General features: G+C 37.7%; 1 protein-coding gene and 1 long non-coding RNA gene across 2 annotated transcripts in view; one reads left to right on the forward strand and one right to left on the reverse strand.

The window, feature by feature from the left end:
• SLCO1C1 (solute carrier organic anion transporter family member 1C1) overlaps positions 1-2321 on the forward strand; it is a 50974-nt gene extending 48653 nt beyond the window's left edge. Inside the window, exon 15 of the mRNA XM_074357371.1 lies at positions 1494-2321. Coding sequence (XP_074213472.1) covers positions 1494-1716 — 223 coding nt within the window. The 3' untranslated portion in view covers positions 1717-2321. The remainder of the gene's footprint in view (positions 1-1493) is intronic.
• The window catches only part of LOC105062276 (uncharacterized), a 41976-nt gene extending 28688 nt beyond the window's left edge, over positions 1-13288 (reverse strand). The window contains exon 1 of the long non-coding RNA XR_834681.2: positions 13165-13288. This is a non-coding gene — a long non-coding RNA (uncharacterized LOC105062276). The remainder of the gene's footprint in view (positions 1-13164) is intronic.
• Between the last annotated feature and the right edge of the window lie 3613 nt (positions 13289-16901).

Consider the following 16901-nt stretch of genomic DNA (forward strand, 5'->3'; position numbering starts at 1 on the left):
GCAATGCAACTGGCACTAAAAATCCTAGTGGAGTTTCATTGCTTGTAAGCAAAAGGATAGTCTAATAAAGAAGTGTGTTCTGTTTTATAGAGTAATTCTATTATTATTTACTTGGCAAGATTTTTCATTTTTTTCTCCATTCTTAATCTTGACTCCCATTTTAAATGAATAATCATTTGAAAAATATATGACACAAGATTTCAGAATATAGTAGAATTTTGAAAGTTTATGCACGCAAGTGAGTAATTCCCTGAAACTCAGAAGCATTTAAATTTAGGTCACATTTGGGGTTTAATTCTATTCTTTTTCAAACTGAGCCAAACTGTCCCATTTACGTCAGATATAATCCCCCTGGGCAAGAGTTGGATTTGGCTCTAAATCTGTGCGGCTTTTCTTGCCAAACTGATGTTCAATTATTCCAGTACTTGAAATGCATAAAAGTAAAAGGTTTTCTCTGTGTGTGTGAGTGTGTATGGGGTTGAGGGGCATGGTTTTTCACTATGGTATCATTCAGTTCAATTCATCAAACATTTAGTCCCCTTATTGCTTAAAGCAATGCTTCAATGGCTTAAAAGCAAGAAGGATTTTTTTTTAATGTACAAGCTGAGTACTCCCTAGAGAAATAAGCTTGGTGCTGAACCGTATAAGCTGGAAGCTGGATGTGAATTGAGCCGACCATCTCAGATAAGTTCGTTTGATTTAACAGGCTTTGATGTTATGTGAGAAATTTATTTTGGCCTTTGAAAGGGACCTGAACTATGAGAAAAATTTACACTTTATTCACATTTACTAAGGCTTTATTTACTTTAATGTAAAGACAGTGTAACTCAATGAGAGACTATGAGTGTGAGTACAAGGTAACCAGCATGAATCAATGTGTCCTTTCAAACTTTCGTGTCTTATGAGAGAATGCAGAACTAAAGTCTTCTCATGGAAGAAACTGATTCAAACCTCTGGTTTGTTCTTAAGTCTACTCTACGGAGAGTTCTGACTTCCCCCTAACATTGCTTCTTGCAGTTCTTCTGAGGAAGTGAATTTGGGCAAGTTTCGAGGGTAGGGTAACCACATAATTTATCATTCAAACCTGGATACTTCTGAGAGTGAAAGGGGGCACTATTAAAAATTACACTGGGACAACACTAGCATAAGCTGAGACTGTTCTGGGCAAACAGAGATATAGTCACTTGGTCTAGGGAATAATTTACAGAGAGGATGGAACTGATTATATAATTAGCAGTAATTGAAAATGGTGGGACTACTAAAAAAATTGCTTTATATTAGCTCACTGCCTTCAATAGTCTATCGAATGTTCACAGAAAGGCCTTTTCTAGCCACTGAATCTGCATCCTTAAAGAAAACCATTCTCATGATGATTTTATCGATATTGATTGATTTCATTGACATTGATATTTATTGAGTGATATGACTTTACTGTTATATTTTATTTAAAGTTGGACAGTCACAATAACTAAGACTGAAATTCTCTCTTCTAGGCACATGTATCTGGGACTAACCATGATGCTTGGCACAGTGTCCATTTTCCTAAGCACTGCAGTACTTTTCACTTTAAAGAAAAACTATGTCTCAAAACATAGAAGCTTCAGAACCAAGAGAGAAAGAACAATGGGGTCTACAAGAATCAGGAAGGAAAATTTTACTACAAGTGATCACTTGCTGCAACCCAGCTACTGGCCAGGCAAGGAAACGCAGCTTTAGAAAAATGATGACTTCAAGCCATTTTTTCTAATTTCTGGAAATTCTGCAAACAAAATTTTAATGAAAAGGTATAAATCCTTTCTCCGTTCAAAAAATGTCTAATACCTAGTATCAAAAACAAAGTAAAGTACCTGATAAAAAATATAATTAATTATGTTATAGGAGATATAGAGGGTAAAGTTAATCTTAAACCATTTAATTTATAAATAAATTCCTTACATTATTTACTCATTCTGCTTAATTTTGCTGGCACCCATTGATATATTAGCTGTATTCCAAGTAGAACAACTTATCCCTCTAGTTTAATGACTATGTGTAAAGTAATTACTAAGCTGAGATACTTGTCCAGGATAAGAGAATACATGAAAAAAAAATTAAACCATGTCTTAGCCTCCTTCAAATATCACCTTAATGGAGGAATATTTTATCTTAAGCTCCTCTTTTGTTTTGAAATACAGTAATTGATATAGAAATGTATAGAGGCAAATGATCTTGGGGGATTTGAATTTTGGATAATTAGCTCTTCTCCAGTTCATTACATGTACATTATGTGTGAGAGTTTAAGTGACCATAGTTGGAAAATAATAAAATTAATATTAACATGATTTATTGTCCTTCTGTGAGTTCCACAGAGTAAAAAAAAATTGATAAATACAATACTGCCCATATCTTAATGTATGTAAGCAACTCCAGTCTTATACATATGACATGGTCCTAAAGCATCTTTGAAAGCTGAATTTCTGAAAGTCTACAATAAGCTTAGATGTTATAACAGGAATGCAGAGTGACAGGCTGAGTGATGGTGTGGTAGCTTTTGGTGCTCTACCTGGCACCTGTCATGGGGCCTGCGGGGGCTGCCACTGGGACAGCCTGCCAGACAGTTCTCTGTTTCTCTGCAACTGAAGAAATCAAGGCGTTTCCTCTTCCCTGGCTTCCTGGTCCTGCTCTGACTAGAACTAGTGGGTTCTGCAGTCCATCATCATGAACCTTCAGCTCTGTTAGGTTCTGGGTTTTTCTTCCTCCCCCACAGCTACATCCTTAAGAGGGGCCTGGCCCCTTGCAAGAAAAGCAGACTTAGGTAGATTCCCCTGAGTGGAGTCTTAGAATTAGACCACAATTCTACGCAGCCTGTAGAACAAACAAACAGGGCAATCCCTACAAGGAGTCCTTCTGAGATATTTCTTGGGAGCCTATGTCCAACAAGAAGGTCCAGCTCAAAAATGCAGATTTACTCACACAGTGGAAGGATCAAAAAGCACACACAAAAGGGTTTACAGTTTTAAAAATTTTTTCCTTATTTCCAGTACTGAGAATATGAATTAAAAAAAAAAAGAAAAAGAAAAAGAAAAAAAACCTGGAGATGGAAAGGCTGGTGATGGGAGGGCAGAGAAAATTTCCTTTAAATATGTATTAGTTTTGTCATTTGATTTGAATTGGTGATGCAAGATTATTTTATATTTTGCTATTTTTTAAAAAATTAAAATAGACTCATTTTGTTTCTAGCAGGTCTACTTCAGACCTGCTGCTGCTGTGCTAATTTGTGGGCAGAAATCCTTTTTTGTCATCTCAGTATCAGCCCTGCCCATAACAAATATTTACTGAATGGGTGAGTGAGTACGCTAGTCAAGAGTTTCCTTTGTGGAGAAGTAATTAAAATTCAAGTTCCTCATCCTGTCTCCCACATCCTCTTTATTTTTTCAAAGCTTTTTGTAGCAACATCCTGAAAAATAACTTCTTTGCAAGTAAATTTCTAAACAGACTCCTATCCAATGTACTCTTGAATAACTTGAAAAATAAAACTTGGCATAAAGGATATTTAAGTGATTTTTTTTTCATAAAAGCACTGACTGTCAATGAAAAGGAAGCATATTTTTATGCATAATCTTTAATCAACAGTGGAATTACATATACTAAATTCAGTTGTATGGCATATGAGAGTATCATTTAGTGGCAAATTGAATTTACTAAAAGGAACCTTGATATTTTAGATGAGTAAATTCATTTGACAGAAGTAAGCAGGCTTTTTATGCCTCGGAAAGCACATGATTAATTTTTTTTTATGACAAGTCAAACCCCATTTCAGAGGTCAAAAAATTCCCTCAACCACAGAGCCAAACATCAGAGGTAAGGTCTTGACAGATGTGTGGGACCCACGATTGCTGCACAGTCAATGGGCCACTTTATTTGCTTATTATACAGTCATGAGCCCAAGGGGGGACCAGCACCTTGAATGAACATCTGATTCACTATAACCTTCAGACAGATAGCGTTTCAGCAATATGAGTGTATAAATGGAGTGACTTAAATTGAATGACTTCCCCCAAGGCGGAGGTAGTTCAAACTAATGCTGGGTTCTGCCATTGCATCATGATGCCTCTCAAGTAGATAATAAAAACAAACAATCTGAAACCTCTAAAAACAGGTGGGAGGACTTTTGTGACCAGGAGCATTTAAGAAATCTCCACTTACTATAAATGCATACACTCAGACATAAAAGGAAATTGAAAGAACACGTTGACTGTAACATATATTTGAGAATAATTTTTATAATTGTTGTAACAACTATTATGTACAATTAATATTAAGCACTCTCTTTATTCGTGCTAAGTGCTTTAGACACATTGTCTCAATTTCAAAGATCAAAATAACCTTATGTATCAGGTGTAAGTACTGATACTTAGAGGAAGAAACTGAAGCTTAGAGAGTTTTAGGGACTCTTCCAAAGCCACCAAGTTATAGTATTTGGTAAAGCCAAGACTTCAACTGAGGCTTATCACAAACAGCCATGTTTTGCTTGTATTAATCTATATCTTAAATTGTTGTCTTTCCCCTTTGTCAATTTTGTACATAGACATTAGAAAGGTTTTAACATACTAAAGCATGCACATGGTTAAAAAAGAATCAAATGGTACAAAGTGATTTAAAGTGAGATGTAACAGTCTTCCACACCACCTTCCCTTCTGTTCTTCAAAGGGAATTACTTCTAACCAGTTTGGTTGGTTGGTTTTTCTGATGGTCACTTCCATTATCATTAAATACTATGCACATACCACTTTCCTGATTTACTAACATGGGTAAAGTTAATTTACCTCTATTCTGATAGGTTAAACTAATGTCACTTACTCATCCCCTGTTGTTCTTCCCTGGTAATCTGTACATAGTGAGGTCACTGTTTTGAGTTCCTCAAATGTCACGTCAGTACCTCCATTTCTTGTTCAATAAACATTAACAATATCATATGTTCTCTTTGCAAAATGAAGATCTTAGGGCCCCCCTCCCTTCTATGTCTCTAAACTCTCGTCCATCTCCCTCTCTTAGCTGTGCCTTTACTTTTACACTGTTAATGATGACAATTTTAGTCAGCTCTACAGCCATTAAATCTAGGAAAGGCCAGAGTGGTTATGATCAAGATTGATGCCACCTACTGTTGAAGTCATGAAATGTCACTGCTAGAAAAAAATGAAGTAAGAGGGAAAAACGTATCTAATGAGGACCTACTGTGAACCAGGCATTGCAGGCACATTAATATATTTAAATGTTAGTAAGTGTGATGTAAAGAATTATTTTATGTTTGAATAATTTTGGACTATGCTGAGTTAATGACAGCTCCCATTTGATTGCAGAATCTCTCAGATTCTTTAATTTAATGACATACATTGCCAATCTCCTAAAGGGAGTGTGTATCACAAACTTATTTGGCATCAGATCCACTGTTTTATTAACAGGTCTTCAACCTAATTAATTTTCAATAGAGTATATTTGGAAAACACAATTTTGTCCTCTTTTTAAAATTTTTTGCTGTCTTTCTTAGCTTCTAGTCAAGAAAACGATTTCATTTTTAAATGTCTGGATAAGATTTTATAGCACAGGAATTATCAGCTCCTTTTACACCGAAGGAATGTTTTTAGCCTTTTTGAGAAATAGTATCTCGAAAAGTTATTGATTATTGTAGCTTTAAAAAAAATCTGCTTGCTGATTCAACTGTTAACATTTATATTTTTTCTAGAAAAATCTAGACTTTTAAAAGATATTTTTAATACTATGAACTTAGATGAGCTAAGATAATTACTACAATCTTTTCTCATTTTTAATTTTGTGTATTTGGGTTTGGCTTTTTTTGCATATTATGCTTGTCAGGAACTTACTTCATTGGACTTTTCAGAGAAATGCCACTTGGAATCTGTTTCCCTGCTACCTAATGATTAATCTTCGTGTTTTACTTTAATTACTTTCTTCCTTCTGCTTTCTTTAGGTATGCTTTAAAAAAATCTTTACCTAAATTCTTGATTTGTAGGCTGATAACGTGTATGCTCTAGCTTAGTAATGAAAACTTTAACATGCCTTAATGTACAGCTTTGTTCATAATACAAAAGTTATGCCATGCTGTAGTATCAGTGCTGTTTTTTTAGCTGTTTACAAATGCATTCCTTGATTTTCTGTTTAAGTCAAAATTTCTGTTTACTCTAAAAGGAGAATAATTAAAAATTTCCCACTGTTTGGATATTTCAGTTTAAACGTCTTTTAATTTTTAGATTAATTATATTTATAATTAGGGAGCACAACCTATTCAATTTATCCTTTTGGAAATTCAAGGGTTTAAGCCAAAGAAATCATCAATTTGTGAAAATGTTTGGATTTTGAAAATAAATTCATTGATTATAGAGGATAATACCAGATATATATTTACCAAATCAAACCAATTAATTATATCATTCACATCTTCTGATACTTCTTTCGTTTTCTTTCAAAGCCTGAGAGCAACAGTATGTCAAAATCTCCCAATTATAATTGAATGAGTTTTTGTGAATTGCCTCCACCTTTAAAAAAGTTTTTATTTGTAGAATTGAATGTTGTGTTTCATTAACTATTATATCCTTATAATGTATACATTTGATTTTTAAAACTTTATTATTGTACTATTTAAAAATTTTTCATTGAATTTTATTTGAAGTAAATTAATTTTCTTTATCAGTACTGCCATTTCTGCTCCCTTTATTGATTGTGTTTCCTTGATATGTCTTTGGTTCTGCCTTTATTTTTTAAAATTTCCTGTGTTCTGTTTAAGGTTAGATATTTGTTAACAGTACAGAACTGGATTTTATTTTTACTTTATCTAAAATTCTGTCTATTAATAAGGTATTTAATGATCACACATGATGTTTGGTTTTATTTTTGTAATACTGTTTCATTAAACTTTTTCCCTTATGTTTTCTTTTCATTCTTCCATATGCTAAACGTACTATACTTTTGCTTTTATTTCTTAGCAATATAGAAGTTACAGCCACTTTTTTGGTAACCTGAAAAATATTCTGCAATTGGTTACCCCAAAATTATAAAAATATATATTCATATTATTTTCCTCTTAAAAATTCCAAGAATCAGGTAATAAATACTGTCTATTAACTCTCTCTGTGTAAGAGTAAGCTCCTTGACATCAGTCTTAGCATGGTTTTTTAGATTTGCCCCAAAAACAAAAGCAACATAGCAAAAGTAAATTAGTGGGACTGCATCAAACTAAAAAGCTTCAGTACAGCAAAGGTAACCCTCAACAGAACAAAAAGGCAAACCTATGGAAGGGAAGAAAATTTTTGCAAATCATGGAAGTGGTGAATATCTAAAATATATAAAGAACTCATACAACTCAATAACAAAAAAAAAAAAATCAGATTCAAAAATGGGCATAGGATCAGTACAGACACTTTCCAAAGAAGATATACAAATGGCTAACAGATACATGAAAAGATGCTTAACATCACTAACCATCAGGGAAATGCAAATTAAAACCACAATGATATACTACTTCATACCTATTAGAATGGTTATGGCCAAAAAGACAAGACATAATAAGTATTGGAGGGGATGTGGAGAAAAGAGAACCACTGTGGTGGGAATGTAAATTGATGCAGCCACTATGGAAAACAGTATGGAGGTTCCTCAAAAAATTAAAAATAGAACGACCGTATGAGCCAGCAAATTCACTTCTGGATATGTATCCAAAGGAAGTGAAAACAAGTTCTCAAAGAGGTATCTGCACTCCATATTCACTGCAGCATTATTCACAACAGACAAGATATGAAAATAACTTAAGTGCCTGTCAACAGATGAACGAATATATATACATATCTATAATGGAATACTATTCAGCCATTAAAAAGGGAATCCTGTCATTTGTAACAAATGGATGGACCTTGAGGGCAATATGCTAAGTGAAATAAACCAGACAGCGAAAGACAAGTACTGCATGGTATCACCTGTATGTGGAATCTTCAAAAAAAAAAAAAAATCAAACTTGTAGAAATAGAGAGTAGAAAAGTGATTACCAGGGGCTGGATCATGGGGGAAGTAGGGGGACAGGTTGGTAAGAGTACAAACTTCCAGCTACAAGATGAATAAAGTTTGAGGAGCTAATGTATAACATGGTGACTATAGTTGATAACACTGTATTATATTAACTGAAATTTGCTAAGGGAAGAACTTAAATGTTCTCAATAACAACAACAAAAAGATAAACAGGTGAGGTGATGAATGCATTAATTAACTATTTTGAGGGAATTCTTTCATAATGTACTTAAGACAACTTATTAATATTTTTACTTTATAAATCTTCTTCTGGCTAAATAAACAAATCTACAAGCAACATTTCATGCATGCATCCTTTCCCTATCTCTATTTCTTTAAGATAGATTCCTAGAGATAGAATATTTCAAACATGTTGACCAATGGCGTTACAAATGGGAAAGGCAGTAGAGCCTAACATAAACATTTGAAAGATCAGCTTTTCTCAAACTTCACTAATTCATCAATTTTATGAATTTAAAAAAGGCCATTTCAATGTTCTGACTTTCATGCTTTTGCTAGCGAGTTAAAACTTTTACAAGTGTACTATTCATCTCTCTTCTTTTATAGATTGTGCTCATGGCCTTACTTACATATTTATATTTTGGTAGTTACCTTATTAATGATATTTACCATTAGTGTGTCCCATGTGTAATAATTATTTTTCTAAATTGGGGGCTGTATTAGTTTGCTAGAGGTGCCATAACAAAGTACCACACTGGGTGGCTCAAACAACAGAAATTTATTTACTGACAGTCTGGAGGTTAGAGGTCCAAGGTCAAGGTCTGGCAGGTTTTGAGGGCTCTCTTCTTGGCCTGCAGATGGCTGCCTTCTCACTGTGTTCACATGGTCTTTTCTCCGTGTGTGCACAACCTTGTCTCTTTATCTGTCCTAATCTCTCCTTATAAGGACACCAGACTGATTGGGTTCATGCCCATTCTGATGGCTTCATTTTAACTTGATCACCTCTTTAAAAACCTTATCTCCAAAAACATTCTGAGGTACTGGGTGTTAGGGCTTTAACATATGAGTTTGGGGAGAAAACAATTAAACCCATATTAGAGGGGTAAAATTGAATTTTGTTTAATGTGATTTTTTTATTTAAAGATTTTTAAAAATTTATACAATCAAATATCTCCCTTCTCTATAGATTCTACATTTGCTTCTGACCATTGGACTATAAATCAAAGATCACCACAAGCACCCTTACAGGTTCAATACAGGCAAACCCGGGAGATAGTTTGATTCCAATTCCAGACTACCACAATAAAGCAAATACAGTCTATTTAGTATGCAACAGGATTATGTTGAAAAAAACAACATGTATACTCTAAAAAATACTTTATATTGCTAAGAAATATGCTAACCAAACCTGAGCCTTCAGCAGGTCATATGTAGGTAGTAACATAAAAGATCACTGATCATCAAAACAGTGAAAAAGTTTGAAATATTTTGAGAAACACCAAAATGTGACACACAGACACAAAATGAGCAAATGCCCTTGGAAAAACAGCAGAAGACTTGCTTGACACAGGGTTGCCACAAAACGTCAGCTTGTAAAAAAAGCAATTATCTGAGAAATGCAATAAACAAGGCATGCCCCAGACAGCTCACAGAACTCAGGAAGATGTTACTGAACGCAAGTTCATGTGCTGGACTCACCGTGAGGTCAAACTGAAACATTGGAGTTTGGAGCAGAGAAAGGTTTATTGCAGGGCGAGCAAGGAAGACAGAGTGGCTCATGCTCAGAAAAACCCCTGAAGGTTTTCAGCTGAGCGTTTTTAAAGGTCAGCTGAGGGAGGGGCGCCCCAGGGTATGTGATCAGCTGTGCACAATTCTCTGGTTGATGGTGACCATTCCTTGGGTGCCAGAAGGTCTGGGGGCCATGTGCTCAAGATCATCAAGTAGTTAATTTCTTCCATTTGGTGGTAGGTTTTTAGCATTTGAAAAACTCGGGAAACATGCCTGAGATACCACTATCTGGGTACTTCAGAGAGGAGCTATAGCAGTGGATATAGGGGAGGGGTCTACCCAGGAAAGGCCCCCGGGGGTCCTGTTCCATTTCAAAGACTTGATAAACTACTGAGAGGATCCGACTCAGGAACAGCCAGATGGAAGAGGTGCGCAGGACAAAGTATTTGGGAAGGGGCAGGAAGTTTTCATGTCCTTTCCAGGTACATCACCCTCCTGGCTCTTCCAAATGTTGACCAACCTGGAAGTTCTCTGAAACCATGCATCCTTGTGGGTTTTTTTTAAAATGATGGTTATTAAATAAGCATGGTTAAGTTATTGGCCATAAGCAATTAACTCAGCCTCCAGCCCCTCTCCCCTCCCTGGAGGTGGTCGGGTGGTGGGGTGGAGGTGGGGTTGAAAGTTTCAGTGTTTCAAGTAATTGGTTTCCCTGGCAACCAGCCCCTCAGCCTTAGGGGCTTTGCTAAAATTACCTCATTAACATAAACTCAGGTGGTTGAAAGGGGTTTGTTATGAGTAACAAAAGACGCTTCTGTCACCTTTATCACTTTTATCACTTAGGAAATTCCAATGGTTTTAGGAGCTTTAATCATAAATCACAATATCACATAATCTCCTAGCACAAACCTTAGAAACCGATATTTTTATAATTCTGAATCTTTTCATCAAGAATATGGTTTGTGTTTCTCAGTAAAATTTTATAGTTTTTTGAAAAATATACATACCAAATATTTCTAAGATTACTTAGAGTCTTCAACATTTGTGTCATTAATATGATTGGAATGTTTTCTATTTTATTTTCTAAAAGATTATTTAAGATCTTTTATTTTATGTGTAACAGATTTAGCAAAGCTGTTAGTCACTTCATGTTTCTATCGTAACTGGCCTTCTTTACCAAAGTTCATCATTAATTTAGGTTGTTCAATTGATTCTCTAGGTGTTTCTTGGTGTGTAATCAAAGTCTATGAAAGAATATTATTTTGACTCTTTTTCAAAGTTGATACTTCTTATGTCATTTTTTTCTTGTCTGATAGAAAATCCGGTGATGGTTATATATGCCATATATCTAAAATTGAAATCTGCTTGTGATATTCTGTTATTCAAAATCATCTAGCAGGCTTCCAGCATTTTCAGACAGCCTCAGACATCCTTGGTAAAGTCTGACTTTTCAAGACCTGGTCCCTGACAACCTCCTCATTCCATCTCCCAGATAACCCCTAATGCTAATTCTTTACTAGATCTTCTGGCCACGTTGTACTGTAGTTTCCTAAATGTTCGGACCTGCTACTTTCTTTACCCAGAAAACACTTTCTCCGTTTTCCTTTTATTTTCACCCTTCCACCCAGCTCAGGGCTTCTCAAATTTTACTCTGTCTGTGAATCACCTGGGGATCTTGTTTGAAATGCAGATGTGACTCAGTGGTTCTGGGGTGAGGACCTGAGAGTCTGCATTTCTAACTAGCTCCGCAGATCAGCAGCATCACATCCTTAGCAAGGACCTGGCTAACTCTTCCTCCTTCTCCTCCGTGACTATTTAGTTCAGTCACCTCGAGTCAGCTTCCCTTGACCACAGCCTCACAGCATCCCCAAAGTACCAGGTGGTGGCCCAGTACAGACTGATGGTAGACACTCTTATCAGTCTACACTATCTTGTACGTTACCAGAGACACACTACAAACTGAATACTGAATAAATGAACAAACAAATGATATAGGAAAAATAAGCTCCATTTAGGGATTGATAACAGGATTAATAAAACCTTTGGCAAAACAGAATAGAATAATGTTGTGAACAAAAATACTGCAACCATATCAGTAAACAAAGAATGCTGAAACCAAGTCATCAGCGGCTGCTGCCACCCCCCAGTGAGGACAGGCCTGCAGCCCGGCCTCTGCAGCCACTCACATTGGTGCCCTCAGAGCAGACTCAGAATAATAAAGGACAAAATAATGGCCCTTGATAGCTAGGTGTTTGTCAAAGGAATGAATTCAATGAGCCCAAATGTTTGCCTCCTCCCATACATAGAAAAGCACTAAATTCTTTAACTTGAGATGCCTGGTTTTCTTTAGATAACAAGTAATGTTTTATTGTTCCAACTACCTGGTCTTTGTTGTAAAGCTCCTGTATATCCTGGCTCCTCCCCTACCTCTTCGGAGCAGTCCCTCAGAGCCATCTCAAGGGCTACCTTCCTGGCTCCAGTCCTCCCACCAAATAAAACATAACTCTCAACTTTTAGGCTGCGCATTTATTTCAGTAGACAGCGTGTTGATAGAAATAGGTTATGTGCTCCAAAGGTATTCTGGATCTTTGAAATTGTGAACATACTAAAACTAAATAAATAAATAACCATTAATGAAAAGCATTGTTTTCTATTACTTGACCAGCTAGATATTTGATGGACTCTATAAATCATTTTTTTCCAAAAAGAGTCAATTTCAATTTAGATATGCATTTTATCTTAGAGCATTTCTATATCATTCTTTAATTTTGCCTATTTCTTTAAAATCTATAAAGCATTATAGCACTTTTTTTCTCTTAATTCCATGTAAAGACTGATTCTATTTCTTCCCGTTACAGATGAAAAACCTGAGACTAGAAGAGGCTTATATAAGTTAACCGTGCTTGTTAAGATCACAGAATCAGGTGCTGGCAGAGCAGATGCTTAACCCCACATCTTCTGATGCCTCCAGTGTTCTAGATACTTACCACACCTGCTTGAAACTTTTTCAAAGCCCCAAACTAGCAGAGACAGTGATACGATACCATACCCATGATATTCAGTTTTGGTTGTGATCTAATCAGATTTCACCTCTAGTCCACAATTTTTTCCCCTATATTGAAATAACAAACTTAGTTTTCCTCTCCTGTTGTTTCCTTTTCTCTGTTTTCTTCTTCTAAGCTAGAGCTTAGCTTTGTGGGCTGGCTAAAATACTTGATTTGTGGCAGAAAAAAAAAATGGCAGTTCATACCCTACGAAGAACCCCGTAACAGCTGCAGGGCTGATGAATGAACACCGAGCACCTATCACTGCGGTAAGCAGTTTCAGCACTGGAGGGCGTCACAGAGGTTGCCCATGAACAGACAGGGGGTCAAGGCCACAGAAGCGAAAGGTCTCATAGTCCAAAAACATCCAGTTACTTACGGTCTGTGCTGAGCTGGCTGCCTGGGTGCCCTGACGTCCGCCCTGTGATCTCTCACCCACATTGGCCGCGGATCAACCTGAGTTGAAAAATCAAAGGCTTTGAATTTCAAGGTGGACTAACCTGGGACAAAAACTGGTCTGAGAAACTCCGATAACTTTGTAAATAAAGCAGTCACGCTGATATGGCATGTAACTGTTGGTTGTATATATTTAGTGTTACCATGGTCTTACGTAAGCTAAGCACCGCTGCCTCTCAAATCTTATTTTCTCTTACTCTCCCCACACTCACTCTGCTCCACTCAGGTCCCCTCTCTGTTCCCCCAACACACCAAGCAGCCCCTAAACCTGGGTCTTCACACCTCCTGGGTCCCCTGCCTGCAACAGTTTGCCCCCTAGGACTTGATCTTTGTTCCCACATCAGCCTTCTGGAGACCCTCCCTGACCACCCTCTCTAAACCAGCATGTGCTGGCCCCCTCCATCCCATTAACCTCAGTTGTCTCTCTTTATAGCAGTTTTCACTCCTTAATGTAGGTCTTCTTGCTAATTTAATTTCTTGTCTGCAAGCTCCACAGAATAGTTGTTATTTTCCACTGTAATGAACTTGGAACAGGGTAAACGCCCAATGACTGAATGAATAAAACATCCCAGACTTGAAAGTGGTAGAAGGAAGACTGAGTAAAACCTCAGAAGTGTAGAAGTCTTCTTCTCCACTAAGGAAGAGAATCAATTTACCCCTAAAAAATGTGTAAATAGGTATCACATACTGGAAACTACTCAAACTTTGGCAGGAGTTACTCCTTACAGAAAAGCTTCATTAAGGTATTATTTACAACCAATTGGACGTCACTACTGAGGTGACTAGGCACATCCACACATAAGACCCTTTAATAAATGGCATTTTCTAACATTCCGGCTCCAACATCAGTACAACTCAATCTTAGGTTACACCGTGCTTTAGGCCAGGTCTGGCTTGGATTAAATCCATATTTGAAAAATCCAAGCATTGATTGATTTCATGCCTAAGGCCAGTGTGATTGGAACATACTCCATGCTTCATAAGCAGAATCCAAAGTTGTGAAAGATTCCAATTCCAAGACAGAAAAGTATTCAGGAGGCTAACAAGTGCATCTGTTTTTGCCTTATTCAGAAAAGCATGTTTAAAAACAAAACAAAACAAAACCCTGGCAGAACCCTGGCCATTTTGAAAGCATACAGTTTACGGCAATTCTGAAATGGAGCCTTTGCCATCCTAAATCTGGGCTGGGATGGCCAGGGAGTTGGCAAAGTGCCATATCTGCACTTAGACATCAGTCACCCACCCGCCTCCCCATTGCACTGAACTTCAGGAATCCAGGCACCCACACCACTGAGGCTCCCAAAACATTCTACAGTCCCCAGGGATTTCCCAGACAGCCAGGGACACTGCAACTAATGTGTCCCTGTACCTGCTTTCTTCCTCTTTCCCGCTATTTCCAGACTTCCGGTTCATCTACCTCGTAGATGGCTCAAGAAACTGACTCTGTACCTAAGAAACTTAGGAAAGCTCTGGGTCTGAAATAAAGCACTGCTCCAATTTTCACCTTCTCTCCTGCATCACATTCCCACTAGACGGTGAATTCCTTTCTCTCTAGCTATTAAATGTTTAAAAAAGAAAAAGGTAAGAGAAAGTAAAACAATCCTCTCTTAATTCTACGGCTCCCTCTAGTTACCACTTTATTCCTCTTCGCTTATTGTAACTAGGTTTCCAAAAATTTTTCTGTAGCATAAATATGACTGAAACATTATGCTGTGCACCAGAAATTGACACAACATTGTAAACGGACTATACTTCAACTAAAATTTTTTTTAAAGTTTTTAAAAATTAGTAGTGTATATGAATCACTATGTAGAGGCATTGTGCTTACCAACTAGAACAACTGAGATGTGTGAACGGTTCTTATCCCCGTGTTCCAATGGGGAGGACACTGAGGCTTAGAGCAGTTCATTAATTTCCACAGAGTCACACAGAGAGTACACAGCAGACCTGGGGTGCAAATCCACAGTCTTGCTACCATGCGCTGAGATGGCCAAGACACACCATCTGCCCAAGCTCAACACGCTATAATCCAATGTCCAGATAACAAAGTTTCCAGCTCAAACCAGAACTGTTGGCCGCTTTTTCAGTCCTTCTTCAGCACCAGGAGCCTTCAGCTCTTTTTGCCTGCCGATCCCCACTCTCCAGGCTGCCCTGTTGCATTCTCTCTTGGACCCCCTCCTATTTCTCTGACCACTTCCTCTCAGCTTCTCTTTCATTGCCATGTCTTCTGAATTTACATCCTTTTTAATATTCATACTTGCACCCTCCCCTACGTGATTTCTTTTGCATTCGAAGATTTTTCTCTACCATGTCTCCTAAAAGTGGACACCTCTAATTGAGAGCTATCTATTGGACACAGTCTTACTTAATCACAGATACCTCAACCTCGATTTACCTGTGAGGAGACCACCCTGATGTTGCTCTGTGAACATGCAGCTTTTGCAAGCGTGAGAAGACCTGTAAGGAGGAGACTCCCACACTGAATACAGGGGGTCATGGAAGGAGAGGGTAGGCTCTAATGCTGGAAAAGAGGGAGTCCTAAGATGGAAAGTCTGAGAGTGGGACGTAGGTCAGTGAGAGAGAAGGCTCAGGCTCCACTCTGAGTCTAGTCACCAAATAACTGGTATTACAGGTTTGTACTCATTACAGGTTCTAATATGGAACCCACCATAGAGAAGAAGACCAATAGCTAGAAAAGGATAAAGTTCTCAAAGGCAGGGGTTACAAGAGGGGCAGACAGCATACATTCAAGGTAGACCATGTGATCTCTGCCACTGCCACTTAACTCTGTCATTGTAGCGTGCCTGCAGCCCAAGATAATGTGTAAGTGAACAATCATCTCTGTGTTCCAGTAAAACTTTTTTTTCCCCCGAAAACCACTGAGGGGCTACTGTTGGTCTTCAGTCCATAGTTTGCTGACCATTGATCTAGAGAGACAGAAAGTAAAGATCTGTAAGTTGTCACCATAAAACCACTGCCAGCTCCTACTTTTCTTTCATCCCCTAGCATTTAGTTTGAACATTTTACTGATTCCTCAGCTGTACTCAAAGAAGTTTAAGGACTGGTAGTTTGTCTACGCATGAGCAGGAGTTTCACTGCGGAAGCAGCACACCCCAAGGTCAGGCATTTTATCTACAACTAGTCTGTGAGCCTCTCGAGGGCATGAGCATAGCTTATTCTTTTGTGTCGACGCCCAGCACTGAGCACCTTGCTTAGCATATTAACGCTGCTCGACAAATTTGTGTCAGCTGAACGAGCTGAGTCTTCAGCACTGGTAGGTTGTACTCAGTCTCCAGTTTTCAACTATTTCCCCTAATCCCAAGACTGATGGAAATGTTCCCAATGTACGTAGAGATGACACAAATCAACAGAGGCCAGCTCAAGCCCTTACTTCCTGACATATGGAAATAAAGGCGACTTTCCCAGCCTTTAAGTCATTCATGTATTTGTAATGGTGTTCCAAAATTTAGCTTTGTGTTAAAGGACTCTACACTGAGGCTGACCTGGCTGGGACGCCAGTATTAGAGCCTTTCTCTGACATAGTCTATCCCGGTGGCCGCGTCTTTCCTCTTAGGACAGACAGTGTTGGCCTTGACTCATGTTTCTACTGGTTATGTTCAACCATGGAGTCCAGCAGAGGAAGAGAGATGAGGGCTAAAG

The sequence above is a fragment of the Camelus bactrianus genome, chromosome 34 (genome assembly GCF_048773025.1).
Source record: "Camelus bactrianus isolate YW-2024 breed Bactrian camel chromosome 34, ASM4877302v1, whole genome shotgun sequence".
Taxonomy (NCBI): Eukaryota; Metazoa; Chordata; class Mammalia; order Artiodactyla; family Camelidae; genus Camelus; species Camelus bactrianus.